General features: G+C 34.9%; 1 protein-coding gene across 3 annotated transcripts in view; it reads left to right on the top strand.

Moving 5' to 3' along the window:
• Nucleotides 1–7,700, top strand: part of LOC113232434 (zinc finger protein on ecdysone puffs) — a 21,437-nt gene extending 13,737 nt beyond the window's left edge. The window contains exons 9-12 of one of the 3 annotated variants that reach the window (XM_026467160.1): nucleotides 506–677; nucleotides 2,128–2,269; nucleotides 4,464–4,574; nucleotides 5,291–7,700. In XM_026467160.1, coding sequence (XP_026322945.1) covers nucleotides 506–677; nucleotides 2,128–2,269; nucleotides 4,464–4,574; nucleotides 5,291–5,451 — 586 coding nt within the window. In that variant the 3' untranslated portion in view covers nucleotides 5,452–7,700. Of the gene's footprint in view, nucleotides 1–505; nucleotides 678–2,127; nucleotides 2,270–2,422; nucleotides 2,658–4,460; nucleotides 4,575–5,290 lie in introns of those variants that run through there. The other 2 variants (XM_026467159.1, XM_026467161.1) reach the window with 2 other exon arrangements.
• The last annotated feature ends 6,913 nt before the right edge of the window (nucleotides 7,701–14,613 follow it).

Raw genomic sequence — 14,613 nt, 5'->3', positions numbered from 1 at the left:
AGATTTTCAGTACAAATCGGCAATTTCATACTTTAACCCCTATTATAAATACAAGTTGCAGACCAGTATCGTGTTAGAAGATATTTACGTAATCCGGTTTTGAAAATAGAATGTCGGGTTTCAGATCAGAGTTCGTTCCACAATTGTGCAGCCTTAATCGTATAGGAATAGACAGGCGTGTAGTATACCGACTGGCGCACGACTTGTTCGTCCCGTCACTTGATATAAAAAAGGAATCTTTGTAATATTCAGAGCGGGTGTGAAAGGATTCAGTAGGTTTATTTAGGTTTTTATATTTGATAATAGATCTACGATGGTCCCTCGCCCCTTAAGACAATACACGAGCTACATAATTTGTCCACACTTTGTCAGACTTGTTCTGATATTTATAAGAGCTTTTTACAAGAGAAATGCTTTTATTTCTCAAGGAAATGTGTGAATAACTTCGCCCTTTCTGGGTCTGATATATTTTATTAATATGAATGAATTGTTTTGTCGTGCGCAGCGTGCTTCGCGGTGTTGGTCGATCGTTCTTGGCGGAGTTCTCGTGCGTCCAGTGCCGGCTGTGCCGCAAGTTGCTGGACGGCCCGGACGCCGCTGACGTCCACCTGCGTACCTGGCGGCACCACCAGCTCTTCTTGCGCCTGCTGCAGGACAAGATCAACCCCAAGACGCAAGTGAGTTACTACTTCGCTTCATCTTCATTATGTCAACCTATAGACTTCCACTGGTGGAGTCTCTAAGCATTGACCTTGACAAATATCAGGTTACATTTTTATTGAATGTCAGAATGTTTCACCACCATGATATTCAATTATTTTTTGTGAAATTACTCTCCTAGCTTGTTATAATTATTAATACGATTCGAACCGAACGTCTACTAGCAAACCGTGCCAGACAATAAGCCTCGGAAGGAGCCAGCGGACCTCACGAATTGTTCTATGTCTTTGTTGTCGGATCCTTGTATTTGGTTTTCAACAACTTTCAGCTCAGGGAATATCAGGTTATTTAGCAGCGAGACTTGCAAATACCGAGGGCAAAGAAATCCGTTGATAAAGGTTTAAAAAAACTAACAAACACAAATGTTATTTTGGCCTAACTTTCCATTAAATATTTTGGCTATCATCTCACGGAATAGACAGCGCTTTTCCTCTATGACAGGTTTTTCACTCTTGTTGTTTGGAAACTATGTAGATAGATAGATAAAACGGTTATTTGGATTATTATCGTTTATTATCTAGCAGCAGTAGAGCTCCTTGTGAAAGAATTTGTCCGGGGAAGTACTTGTCACCTTACCTATTTCCACCGCCAAGCAGTAATGTTAGCACGTGTGCACTGCTTGACACCCAGTTATGTATGTGTGCTGTAGCAGTGCAAAAAGGCCATAGCTCAGTGTCGGTGTTTACTCAGGGGCAAACCACTGATTATTAGCTATAACCTAGAGGATGCCGCGGATACGATAGCCGGCTAGCTGACGCCATTTCCGTGTTGTATAATTTAAACAAATAATAATTTCGATACTAAATAAATACGAAAGATAATATAAATATAATAAAAGATAAACATTTTTTAGGTTTAATTTAACTATATTAATAATACCTTCGATCCGGCCGGATTCCAACCGACGTCTTCTAGCTTACCGTGGCAGACGCTATACCAACTAAGCCACGGAACGAACCAGCGGACCTCACGAATTTTTCTATGTGCTTGCGTCGTATCTTTGTATTTGGTTTTTTCAACGACTTTTTAGTCGTAGCGCTATCTATGAGAAGTCTATGAAAGTTATATCACCCAGTTAGATATCTTTACAGTTATCAGCCCTGGCGAGAGATGTCACTATTGACTGTATTTAAAATTTTTATTGAATTGATATTCAATTATTTTTTGTGAAATTATTCCACTAGTTTGTTATAATTATTAATACAAAGATACAAAGAGAAGAAGAGAATTTTTTTTTGAGTGTTAGATCTTTGTATTAATAATTATAAGAAACTAGTGGAATAATTTCATAAAAAATAATTGAATATCAATTCAATAAAAATTTAATACATTAATAATATATAACTAAAATTATAAATTGAATTTTTATGTGAATGTAATTGACAGCATTTATTTGTATATAAACAGATTGGTGCCGGCGAGACAAGTGAACCGCAGCCACAACAAGACGGGCAGAAACGTCCACTCAACTCTGAAGAGTCTGGCAACTGGAAGCGACGCAAGACCGACGACGATGCAGAGCAGAATGGAATTGATGACGATGTCAAAGGTACCGTACAATACTATTTTTAGTAATAGAAATGATTAAATAGATATCATTTTTTTCATAAAGTCACAACAACATTCGAAAAAGTAATGTACACTGTATAGTTTGTATATAGTAACCACAAAATAGTTCTAGATAGTCACAGTTATTAGATAGATAATAGGATGACAGGGAGCAAGCGGCCGATCAAGGAGGAACCGGATGACTGGAAGACCTATAACGACGCTCAGAACTGGCATGAGATTATTAAGGGTAGGCGTATATCCCGATAGAATAACGTAGTAATTATTAATAGATTTTCTAATTATTATGTGAGAAGGTAATTAGTGCATGTTCCTGGGGAATTTAAAATGGTTTCATTGTATCATGTTACTATTTGAAGTATTTAAGTGTATATCCTAAATGTTTAAAATAATTCAGTGTGTACTAAAACTTAGTTGTAAGAATGTTATGGTGTTAGTTATGTATATTGTAGTATAACAAATATCATTATTATATTTCTTTTATTGAATATCATGGTGTTTGTACAGACGACAGGTAAATCAAGTTGCACTGGTGGCGATATTCGAACAAAAATGTATAGCTTGCCGTGCTGTTGACTGTACTACCATGTTATTCATATCTTGTTTTTTTTAATACTCCACTAATTTGTTATTATTGATAGAAAAATCGACCGAATATTCTTATTATTCCTTCTAATATTAATACTTAGCATAGGAAGGTTCGAAGGGGATTAAGGAAGACTTTGGTGTATAACGTTTATTACACGGACAAGATTCTTAGCTCTTCAGTTTGAGACAGATGGCTATTCTTGACCTCCACCGTAATTAACGGTCGATTGCGACACAATTGTTTGGGATAGAAACCGCTTTGCTCGTGGCTTTAAGTTGGCAAAAGAAAATTGCAAAGAGTAGAACAAGATAAAATTTTGTTTGCCATGTTTTCATACCAAATGTTGTGACTGCTAAATTCTATAGTGCCCCACTGTACAATTTACCGTAATTTTCTTTTCATATTTTTCGCGGTCGCTAGTGACAATAACTCCAGAAGCACGACAGTGCGCGACTTGAGCGAGAGCAACACAAAGCGCGACTAACTATTATTGTTTATACGCTACTAATTATTACTATCGCTTAGAAAATAGCAACATTTCGCGCTTTATGCAGCTGTCGCGCTAGTCGCGCCCTGTCGTGCTTGCTTTACAGGTACAGGCTGAAATACGAACTCCATCTGTATTTGATCCGCAGGACTTGGTCTGTTAAATTGTAAGAGGTTGTAATATTTATTTTATTGAATACCATGATATTTCTTTACTTTTTGTGAAATTACTATTAAAAATAAAGATTGAACACAAAGAAAAATTCCTTCGATCTGACAGGATTCGAAGCTGCGTCTATAACACCAATCTAGATCAACACAATGTGTTCAGTCGTTGTAGTAATAATTTTAAGAGGTTGAGTGTCGACCGTGCACGTGAATCCAAAACATTTTCTTGGCGATTTAATTAATTTTTTATTAAGTGAGTAACAACGACCCATAGCATACATTACATTATATTATTATATTAACTTCCACTATATAGTGATAATGGAATCTATTTATAAAATTCAATTAAAATAATATTAAAGTGTCATAAAATTCGGATAAAATATAAGTATTCAAATAGAGTCACACGTCTCGCGTTGGACCTGTAAAATTGCAGTTAGCTGTACTAGCAGTCCGGCAATGCAGTCGTCTTGCTGTTATGAAGACAGCTCGTGCGACTACACATTTAATAAGATGTGGTGGTAGCGTTAGATTAGTATAAGAACACACTGTTAAACAAGTCTCTCATACTTATCATTAGTCTTGTGTTGTTTTAAATGTTGGTAATAAATCGCTCATTTGGTGCTACACTGACGCAATTGTATTTCGTGTGTAGAAATGGATTTGAATAGATTTTTTAATTTGATTTCAAATTTATGCCCTGTCAACAAAACTTTGTGTATTTATATATATATATATATATTTGCTACCGATTTTTCTTCAAACGTAAACACGTGTTATGTTACAGATTTGTTATAACATACTTAATTCCATTTTGCCAAAATTACAATTACGTCAATGTAGCACCAAATACGCGAAATATGAATTTTACAATATAATCTCATTAAAATGTTTTTAATTGTAACGATTTGCAAATAATATGTTACAGAAGAACCCCGGACTGATGATGCCGATGGGGACACTGAGATGCCATCGGCTGATGATCTTGAGGACTGGGAACAGTCTGTGGATGAGATTTTGAACGACGAACAGAACTGCGAAGGTGCTGTATACTTTGCACGTCCTGTGATAATTTATATATAAACTCATCAGTTTGATACTGCATCAATAATTTACCTTAGTAGTTTAGACATCGTTAATGTTATGTTTAAATTTACTTGACATCCTATTTCAATTAGCTTTTTTATAATACCAAGTGACGGCACGAACAAGTCGTGCGTATGGCGGTAAGCGACAAGCCTATCCTTAACAGTTGCAGTGCCACACAGACCTTTAAATTGCAATGATCTTAGGAGCACTGCTACTGCGCCCGTTACACTGAGACAAAAGTTGACGAGCCTGTAAATTCACCAGCACCCTTACTCTTCCAAACCGGACCTAAAATGATTTGTAAAAAGAATTATTTCGAACAGTAAACAAATAATTTATAATATAAACAATCTCCTGTTTGTATATGTGTCGCTCATTATAAAAGTGGTGTAAGTCCATAATTTAAAACACATTTTTTTGCTTAAAAGTGTCACATTTAGTCATATCTTTCATTATAAAAGTAAAGCAACTTCAATAATTGCACTAACATCTTATATCCTCAGAGAACTAAAATTACTACACATTAATTTGCTTAAAGCTCATTATTTCAAAATTTAATTACAAGGACTTAATTCACTTTTACATTGAACGACATACATAAATGTAACGTAATCTAAAGTAAGCTTGTGAAATACATTTTTTTTTTGCAATGTGGCATTTTGTTAACAGAAACCCAAGAAAACGCCGGAGAAGAAAAACTCCAAGACGAAGTTCCAGTGGAGGAAGAGGCCCCGGCCCCCGAGCCTGTATCGGCACCGGTACCGACGCCTGTCGCGACCAAACCTGCGGCATCCCCGCGAGGCCGAGGCCGCGGGCGACGTCGCTACTAAAAGTTCTACCACTCAGATGAAGCTGTAATAAGCCGGCTGTCAATGGTGTTGGTTTTTTAATTTAATTTGGCTGATCTAAAAACATTGTCCCTTTGAAATTGATAAGCAATGAACACATTGATAATGTTTCTAGATTTATCAAATTATGCTTTTCGACGCCATTGCCCTTCACGTCGTACACAGATTGTACGCCATGTATTAAAGAAGAAATTATGCCCCGTTTCATCATTAATACAAAAATTAACTACTTATACATGGTAACCTCAAAAAGTCGGCGTTATTTGCTAAATTTTTATATCAATTTCTTTGAGGAGTGCCTCTTGGAATTTTTTTATACCCCTGGGTACAATTTCCGATTTATAAATATGATAGACCTTTGTACTTTATTGTGCACAACAAGTCGATGTGTCATGTCAATGTATAAAAAATTACTAATATTATAGTCAGAAGTTTAACACAAAATAATAAGTCCGTACAATACCTTCGAATTAAGCTCCTTAACTTAATTTTACAGTGGACAATTAATTATAATATGTAATAAGATATTGAATTAGGACGTCAGCGTAATTCACCGCAAGTAAGATACTATAAAAATATGGTTAATATACAGAGTGTAACAAAAATATTCAGCTAAACTTCAGCTTGTGATTTGATCCAGAATGAACACATGAGAAAATTAATTACAATTTAAAAATCGTTTTGTTTTAAAATTCAATTTAAAAACTTTGATGCCCATTCAATTATTCTATTGACCATGTACAGTGTGTAGGTAAATCCAAAATATTTTTTTGACATTTAATTTTTTGTCAAGTTGTTATAATTAGAATTTAAAAATAAAAATAGTTCGAGAAACAACGACTCATAGCATACATTACATTTAATTTCTACTCAATAATGGAATCTTATAACATTCAATGAAGGTAAAATGAAAGTATCATAAAGTTCGAATGAAATAAAACAATTCAAATATAATAAAAGTTACGAACAAAAATTTCAAAAGCTTAGCTTAAGCTAAATAAAAGTAACAATTGTAATAAAAGTAATTGCTGCCGATTATAATAAAATTAAAATAAAATCAGATTTTCAAAACTAGAATCTGTTTGTATATAGATAGTCGCTATACCGGCAACATAACGAGCATGCTTACAACAACATTGCCGGATATAGGGGCAATGTAGTCTTCCGGCTATAATGGCGAGGATTGGGGTTGACCCGCATTTTGCGCACTAGTGATGCGCGCCTTTTGCGCATGGTCGTATAAAAGCATTCGATGCATGCCGCCGCGAAATACCCGAGGCGTCTCAAGAGCGGGGCAACCTTAATAGCGCCCAGGGGGCCTTACCATGAACCCTAATTACAGTTCAGTATAGGTTCGTAACGACATAAAAGCGGGATAGTAATATACACTTCATGTAGCGCTATCGACGATTATATATCGTACGATTCATTTTTAGGTCCTAAACTGAATTGTAATAAGAGTTCATGGTAAGGTCCCTGAAAGCATTATTAAATTGTATATGTATCGTGCTATACGCTCTTTACCAATAGTTAAGAAGAATATGAATAGTATAACACACACACTCATATCCACGCTGCAGGGAAACCCTGTGTCATGGGTGTCATGGACACACAGATAACCACAACTTGCACCCAAAGTCTCGAGAGAAATAAATGTAGGCTATACAAATATTTCTCCCGGCCCGGGAATCGAACCTGGGACCTCTGCGTGGCATACCAGCATAGTAACCGTTCCGCCACGGAGGCAGTACGTTAGCCCACAGGGCGCACGTGTACGTGCGTGTGTAGAGAGAGTGACCTTCACCTCCGACTGAACTCTGTGCAAACTTGCTAGCCAACATATTCGCTCTCTTAAGAGCTCACATTCTAAATCAACAGTCTTAGAGGCCGACTGTTACTATGTGTTCGATATTTGAAATGGTCTACTCTATCTAGAGGGACACCGTTAAGAAATGTGTGAGGCGAAATGTGTTAAGAAATGGGTGGAACATTTTTACCGCAGTTATAAATTGCAATCATCTGCTAAAGTTTGGCTTAAGCTCAGGCCACACAGAGGCGGTACAGCGGGAAAAGCGGTTCGGGAGCGGACCTGCGGGAAGCGAATGCGTACCGGGGCGTGCCACACAGCAGTCCCAAGCGTAGTTCGCGGCGGAATAGCGGCCTGAAGGCGGCCACCACGTTTCATTTTTAACATAGATTAGGGCGTTAGGTCCCGCACCGCCCCATGGCAGCATATGAACTCATATACACAAAAGTTCCCGCGCCCGGAACGCACCCGCAACCGCCTCTTTGTGGCCAGAGCATTACCTTTTTGTTATACCTATAACATAATCGAAAGTTTGTTATTTTCATTATACATTACACTATAAGTATGTGTAAATGAGCTTCTTGTCAACATTACGAGAGCATCGCGGTCATGCTGCAGTCAATGCGTATGTGTGAATATGGTTGTGTGTAATGTGTAAGACAAAAGTTCTTAAGTCAATAAAAAGCTTGGAAAAGGTCTTTTACTGCTTCATATTCTAACACGTACTTTTAATTCATAGTTATTTAAATGTTTTATTTTAGTTAGATTATATACGGTTGTATGCTTGGAATCTTAAAATCTTTAACTAATTAGTAACACATATTATGCTCTCTGTACCTCTGTAATGCTAAGTGTAACTGTAAACGGAAAGTGTAACGGTACATTTTCAAGTAAATTTGATGCTTTTCACAAAGACAAAATTAACTTTTGATTTCTAATATTCCTAAAAAAGTACATTTGACATTATGAAAATTCGAGCTACCGTTATTTCGGGCAAATGTATTTTCTGACTTCTAATAGGTAATCCCAAGCCCTAAAACGATTACAACAATATTTTGTTAGCTATTGCCTTAGACTATGGAAACTTTTTTCCATCCTCTAAGGTTATTGCTAACGTTCAATAAAAAATCGTTTTAAAAATAAGATTAAAATCAAAGCGTTTAAATAGTTTCTTTGTTCTAAATATTTCAATCGCTTCTGGTTCGAACAATTGAAAACGACCAAGAAGTTTATATAAGCTTCTTGAAATTGACGTAATGGGTCTCTTTCCATCTTTTAATACATGCAATGTGTAGAAAAAGGACAGTTAGCTATTTGATCATTTTGTTTGCTTTTGTAATTTATATTTTCGATTCATTTATATATAAATTAAATACTATATAACTGCACAAAATAACCTTTTAAATGATAACTATGATAACACAATGTATTTCTATATTATTAAAATCCTATTTTTACACTTTACTGCAGTAATTTTTACAAGTTATTATTATATAGTACTGTATGATTGACAACCGCGCTGTCATTCGAACATACGAAGACTATTGCACAATTGACGCTCTGTATGTGATTTTAACGCCCAATAGGTGCGGACACTTATTAGCGCGAACCGGACGTCTATTTGTTGGTAGGTCAATGATTAAAAGGAATTTGTTCAAGGGCAACTTTGATTTATGTTTTTTTGGCTCTCCTGTAAAATTTTGTCTAACTAGGTTTTGCTCTGGGGCAGCCGTAATTTATGTACACGAAGCCTTAGGAGGTTAACAGGAGAAATTGCGGCGCGTATATTAACGATTTCGCGTTCATCATTAGCTTGAAATGTATGAGTGCTTAATACAAATTTTGTTTACCATTCGAGTTACTTCCATTTTAGATAATATAGTGTGTGTTACTAATATGACAAAGATAAATAAAATTTTTAGAAATATGTAACCTAGAGCTAAATAAATACGTGGCAATTATGTCTTGACACATTTCTAAATAAAAAAGTAATATGTGTTGACGCGTAGGTGAAGCGCGACACTAAGCGGGAAGTTAGTGCTGCTTTTTTCTTTTTAAAATGTGAACTCCATTAGCGTTTTTTTATTATTTGCACGAGCTAAAAAAAATTAATTGACGAAAGTTACCGTCAACAGAGTAAATCAGAAACACTGCTCTTCGCCGCAACGCTACCTGAAGCTAGCACCACATTTGTAGAAATTCAATCGCAGAGTCTCTATTTTGTTATAGTGTTGATAACTGTAACGAAATGGCGATCTTGCAATTTGTTGGCGGCGTATAACATTCACACCATAGACTAAAATCATTTTAAAAGATTCTTGTATGTTATTTTTCCCTTTAGATTAAATACTTTCTAGAAACGAGCCTTAACACACCACTTTTATTAGAAAAGTAAGATAGTTGTGTAATAAATAGGTTTATTTGATTTTGTTTCTACTGTTCTTGCACAGCCAATGATTCTTCTGAATCTGTTTCATCTAATATGTAGCAGCATTATTATACTTTTCTGTTAATAAATACTTGATTTCTATTAGAGCTTTGGTTAATGAAACCAATAAGTATACATATTCCCTTTGTTAGTGCATAAGTTAGAAATAAAATTTAAGATAGATTTGGTTTTAAAAAAGCAACACACAAAATATATATGTGTATATATATATATATATATTACTCCAAAATTACTAATATCCTAAGGAAATTATGGGATGGATCAAACTTGGCCCCTCTGACCTTGTTCATGGGTAACCCCATGAAAATATAAGATTTTTGTAATAGTGCGGTGTAGGTTCATCCGGTCATGTGTGGTACAAACCTATCTGCCTCTGTAATAAACAACGCGTTTGCATTTTGGTAACTTTCGAGATATTGGCACCTATTTTCATTTTTTTGAAAAATGTCAATTATTATTACGCTGATTTTGCTTAACAATAAAACAAACTAAATAAGATTAAAAAAACCGCTTATAGGGGGTTGTAGATCTCGTTTCGCTGGTTCTCAGGTATGTTAATAACTCAATTTCGCTAAAAATGTCGATTACGTTGCTTACTTGTTTATAAGGATGGCAATAATATATACCAACTAGATTTATGCAGGTCGCAGGTGTTGTCCACTATGCTCACATTTTTTGGAAAGTTGATTAGAAATATGTAAATGAACATGTTTTCTTGATTATTAATTATACGTATAGATGTAATCTGTGTTGCTGTGTACCTATAAAGAATTGCATTTCGATCTGTCGTAACAAAATTAATTACTCTAAATAAAGACCTTGTCAATTATGAAAGAGTTTCTTTTCGTTTGTAGTTGCTTCATTTACCTTGCACCTTAGAGGATGGAAACCTTGCACATTATCGCTTTCGCAGTTAAAATCATCAACTCGATGAGTTGAAACAATGAGTTGAAAAACCAGTGACCGCATAGAATATTTGAGAACTTTTTAAAGCTAAAAATGTTTATGTACCAATATTTTACGAAATATAATAGAACATACGATCGTTGAATAGAACATATCGAGCTAGATCTTGTATTAGCAGTTTGTGTGGTTTGTGATCTCCGGAGCGTTCACAAAATAAGAGATTCTATCAGTCAATGATACTAAGTATGGAGCGTTCTTATCGCTAACGCCCACCGTAGAGTTAAATTTAATCAATACGCAAATGTAATAATAGCCCATAATGCTACTATAAGTTGTATCCCTCCCTGTAAAATAAGATTTTAAATATGTAATTGTTTCTTGCATAATTTTTATTATAGGCATTGACCAAACTGCATATTTGAGAATATATACATAGTTTCATAGTTGCGGCCTATGTAAAAAACGTGCTAATGAATACTTTCGAACGCGGCTTAATTGAAACGAAATTGTACGAGTCAACAATACACAATAACACGAGTGGTAGAGTCCTGAACTAATTTACTCTCGTACATGATGCGTACATGGTTGTACTCTTCGCGTAGATACTAGCGCCGCAAGGTGTGTTCGTATTGGGGCTTTGAAATTTTGCACCATTTTTATTAGCCTGTTTTCCACAGATTATATACTCTGTTTTCCTTCAGCAAAACAATAAATGGAAATGTTAGCGTGTCAAAACTTGTTTTAATGTTTATTTAATTGTATTTTGTGTGATTTGTGACCAAATTTATTTATTTTAGTTTGAATTTGCGGATAGTCCGTCAATATGTCGTCGTTTCAGCAAATGCTGTCGTTTCGTAAAGAGTTGTTTATTATGAGTAAATACAGGATTATTAGGAGGATTGGCGGTGGTTCCTTCGGAGATATATACCTTGGGATCAACATCTCCAATGGGGAGGTACGTACGTGTACAGTTTGTTACATAAATCTCTTTTTTTGGGATATAACTTGTGTGACTTTGAAAAGTCACTCATGTTATATCCGTCTGTGGAAGTAGATTGTGAAATTTGATCAAAGTATCGAGGGCAGTGGATTCATAACGTTATTATGGGCTCAAGGACCTCTTGCTGTCATTTGTTGATGTTGATATGGGATGAGTATTAGTATGTTGAGAGAATAATAAAGCTACAGGTTGGGTTTTATTCATAAAACGAATCAGTGAAGGCTGATAACATGGTGATTTGAAAAGAAATTTAGGATGAGTGTCTTTAGTTTTCTAAAGACACTCATCCTAAATTATTATTAATCCGATTATTATTTTCTTACAATTTTCATCACTAAAAATTACAGGACTTTTAATCCATACAAAAAAAATAAATTTTATTTTGATACCTCACACGTAAGTTGTTGTGAATCAAAATACCATTTTTTTCTTTTTAACTTAAATAATATTATTTTTATATTTATTAATATTTTATTTATTTAGGATATATTATATCCTTTTTATGTATATGATAGGTTCCATATTTAAAATAAAGAAATCACTTTGTGTTATGTTTACTTTAATAACCTATAATATATAAAAAGAGAATTTAAAATAAATTAAAAAGCAAAAAATGGTATTTTGACTTACTACAACTTACATGAGAGGTATCACTTTATTATGAGTTGATTTCACATAGAGTGATTCGGGTGATGTTTGTGATTTGAAGTTTCTAGAAAATAGTGATATAAAGTGAAAAAAAATCAACTTAAATATTTTATAGAGATAATTTATTACGAAGAAAGAATTGACTTATAGAAAATAATTTAAGAACAAATAATAACCAAATAAAAAGGATTCAATTAATATGTTATTAAGTTACCAAAAAAACTACACAACAAATAAAAAATCAAAAACAAACAAACAAAAAGTCAACAACAAAACAAAATCAATTGCAACAAAACAAAATCAATTGCAACAAGACAAAATTTGAACAATTATCCCAATAATATCACGCGAAGCTCAAAACAAAAGAAAACAACCCGCATAAAGGTGGATGCACTCATATTGATGCAAGATACACAAGAGTCGATTCAATTTATTAGTCTCTTAAGATACAGGTTCACTTTGTTTGACAGATAGGGTCGTACATTGCTGGCTTACCTGATCCACAATTAAACAGTGCCATCGTTACTGAAAATAGACTTTGTACGTGTAAATTGTACTCCTATAATTTGTATTTTGTATTTGTTGTAAGAAATAAATTATTATTATTATTGGTATGGTATGGGGTAACAGGCTGTATTATTATTTATGGTGATTTTATGGTGTAAATCTCTATGGATAAAATATACCATTTAAACGCATCAAGTAATAGGGGTAAAATATTTTTATCTTTATCATTTAATTTTCTTTCTATTGTAATTTTTATATACTGTAATTGTTATTTAAAAGTACAACTGATGACAAATTTACTATTTCTTTTTGTAATGTAGAGAGATTAGTTAGAAATAGTATGCATGCAATGTAAAAATTGTAAATGTCACAGAACTCATCCTATGTGAAATGGACTATAATAATTAGTAAAGTGGGTCATATACAAACACCTACAACAGGTTATACAGAATACGGCAGAGTATAACCTGTCTTTATGCTTACCCTTTGTGACCTATGAGAAAGCCTTTAATGCAATTGAGATCTGGGCTGTACCCCAGTCTCCAGCTGTGCCAAGTCCACTAGCAGTACATTGAAGTGAATGTGACTCGGCTGGGCAACGTTTGGGAAGTTACACCATATCTTGTCCAAAATACCACAAAGTCTCAAGACAGAAGTCTTTGATCAGTGGGTGTTGCCAGTAATGACTTATGGCACTTGGACATGTTCATTGTCATTCACTATGGGCCTCATAAGAAGGCTCAAGATCACATTGGCAAAGGAAAGGGCTATGGGGATTGAATCACTAATGAGGACATCCGCAAGCGAACCAGAGTAACCGACGTGGCCCAAAGAATTATATAACTTAAGTGGCAGTGGACAGGGCACAGGTGCATGCATGCTCGCAGAACAGATTGCCGGTGGGGCTGAAGAGTTCTCGAGTGGCGACCTCGTACCGGAAGACCCAGGGTGGCCAGACCACCCATAACTTGGACTGATGACATAGTGAAGGTTGCGGGAATCCACTGGATGCAAGCGGCGCCGGACAGGTCGTTGTGGCTTTCTTTGGGGGAGGTCTATATTGAGCAGTGGACGTCTTTATGCTAAAATGATGATGATGATGATGACGATGACGATGAATAAGTAAAGTTACAATAAGTATTATTTGAATATGAAACAGTTATTTCAATGAATATAATACAGCTACAAATATGTTGATAGTATGTAACATAGTTCATGAATTACTTCGGTGCAAAAATTCCTGTAGATATCAAGTAACAATCGCATACTACTTACAAAGTTAAATCCACCTATTCAAGATGTCATATTTCAGCTACATAGAATTTTCTAAACAATTGCTATTATTTAAAGACATTGTTGACAATTTATTGTGCCACTATGTATTATTGTAACTATATATTTTGTAATGGTAATGCAGACAGTATTTATAAACGAAATAAAAATAATAATTAACATTTAAAATAGACTTGTTAACTGACCCTGGAAGCCCATAATTTGGTCGTTCCATCAGCGGTTTTAAAGGTAATATTATAAAATATATGCACGTGGTTCTTGTGTTTACTGCACTCATATGAAATTGAACCTCACATATTTCACATTTTAGTAGCAGTAGAGCTCCTTGTGAAAGGGTTCGTCTAAGGAAGTACTGCCACCTTACTTATTTCTGCCGCCAAGCAGTAATGTGAGCATTATTGCGTTCCGGTTTGGAAGAGTAAGTGATGCTGGTGAAATTACTGGCACATGGGACTTGTCAACTTGTCTCAGTGTGATGGGCGCAGTGGCAGTATCCCTAAGATCTTTGCGATTTAAAGCTCTGAATAGCACTGT

Source organism: Hyposmocoma kahamanoa, unplaced genomic scaffold, assembly GCF_003589595.1.
Source record: "Hyposmocoma kahamanoa isolate Upper Pololo Valley unplaced genomic scaffold, ASM358959v1 76, whole genome shotgun sequence".
Lineage (NCBI taxonomy): Eukaryota > Metazoa > Arthropoda > Insecta > Lepidoptera > Cosmopterigidae > Hyposmocoma > Hyposmocoma kahamanoa.
The sequence above is the reverse complement of the archived record's forward strand: the minus strand, read 5'-3'. Positions and strand labels throughout refer to the sequence as shown.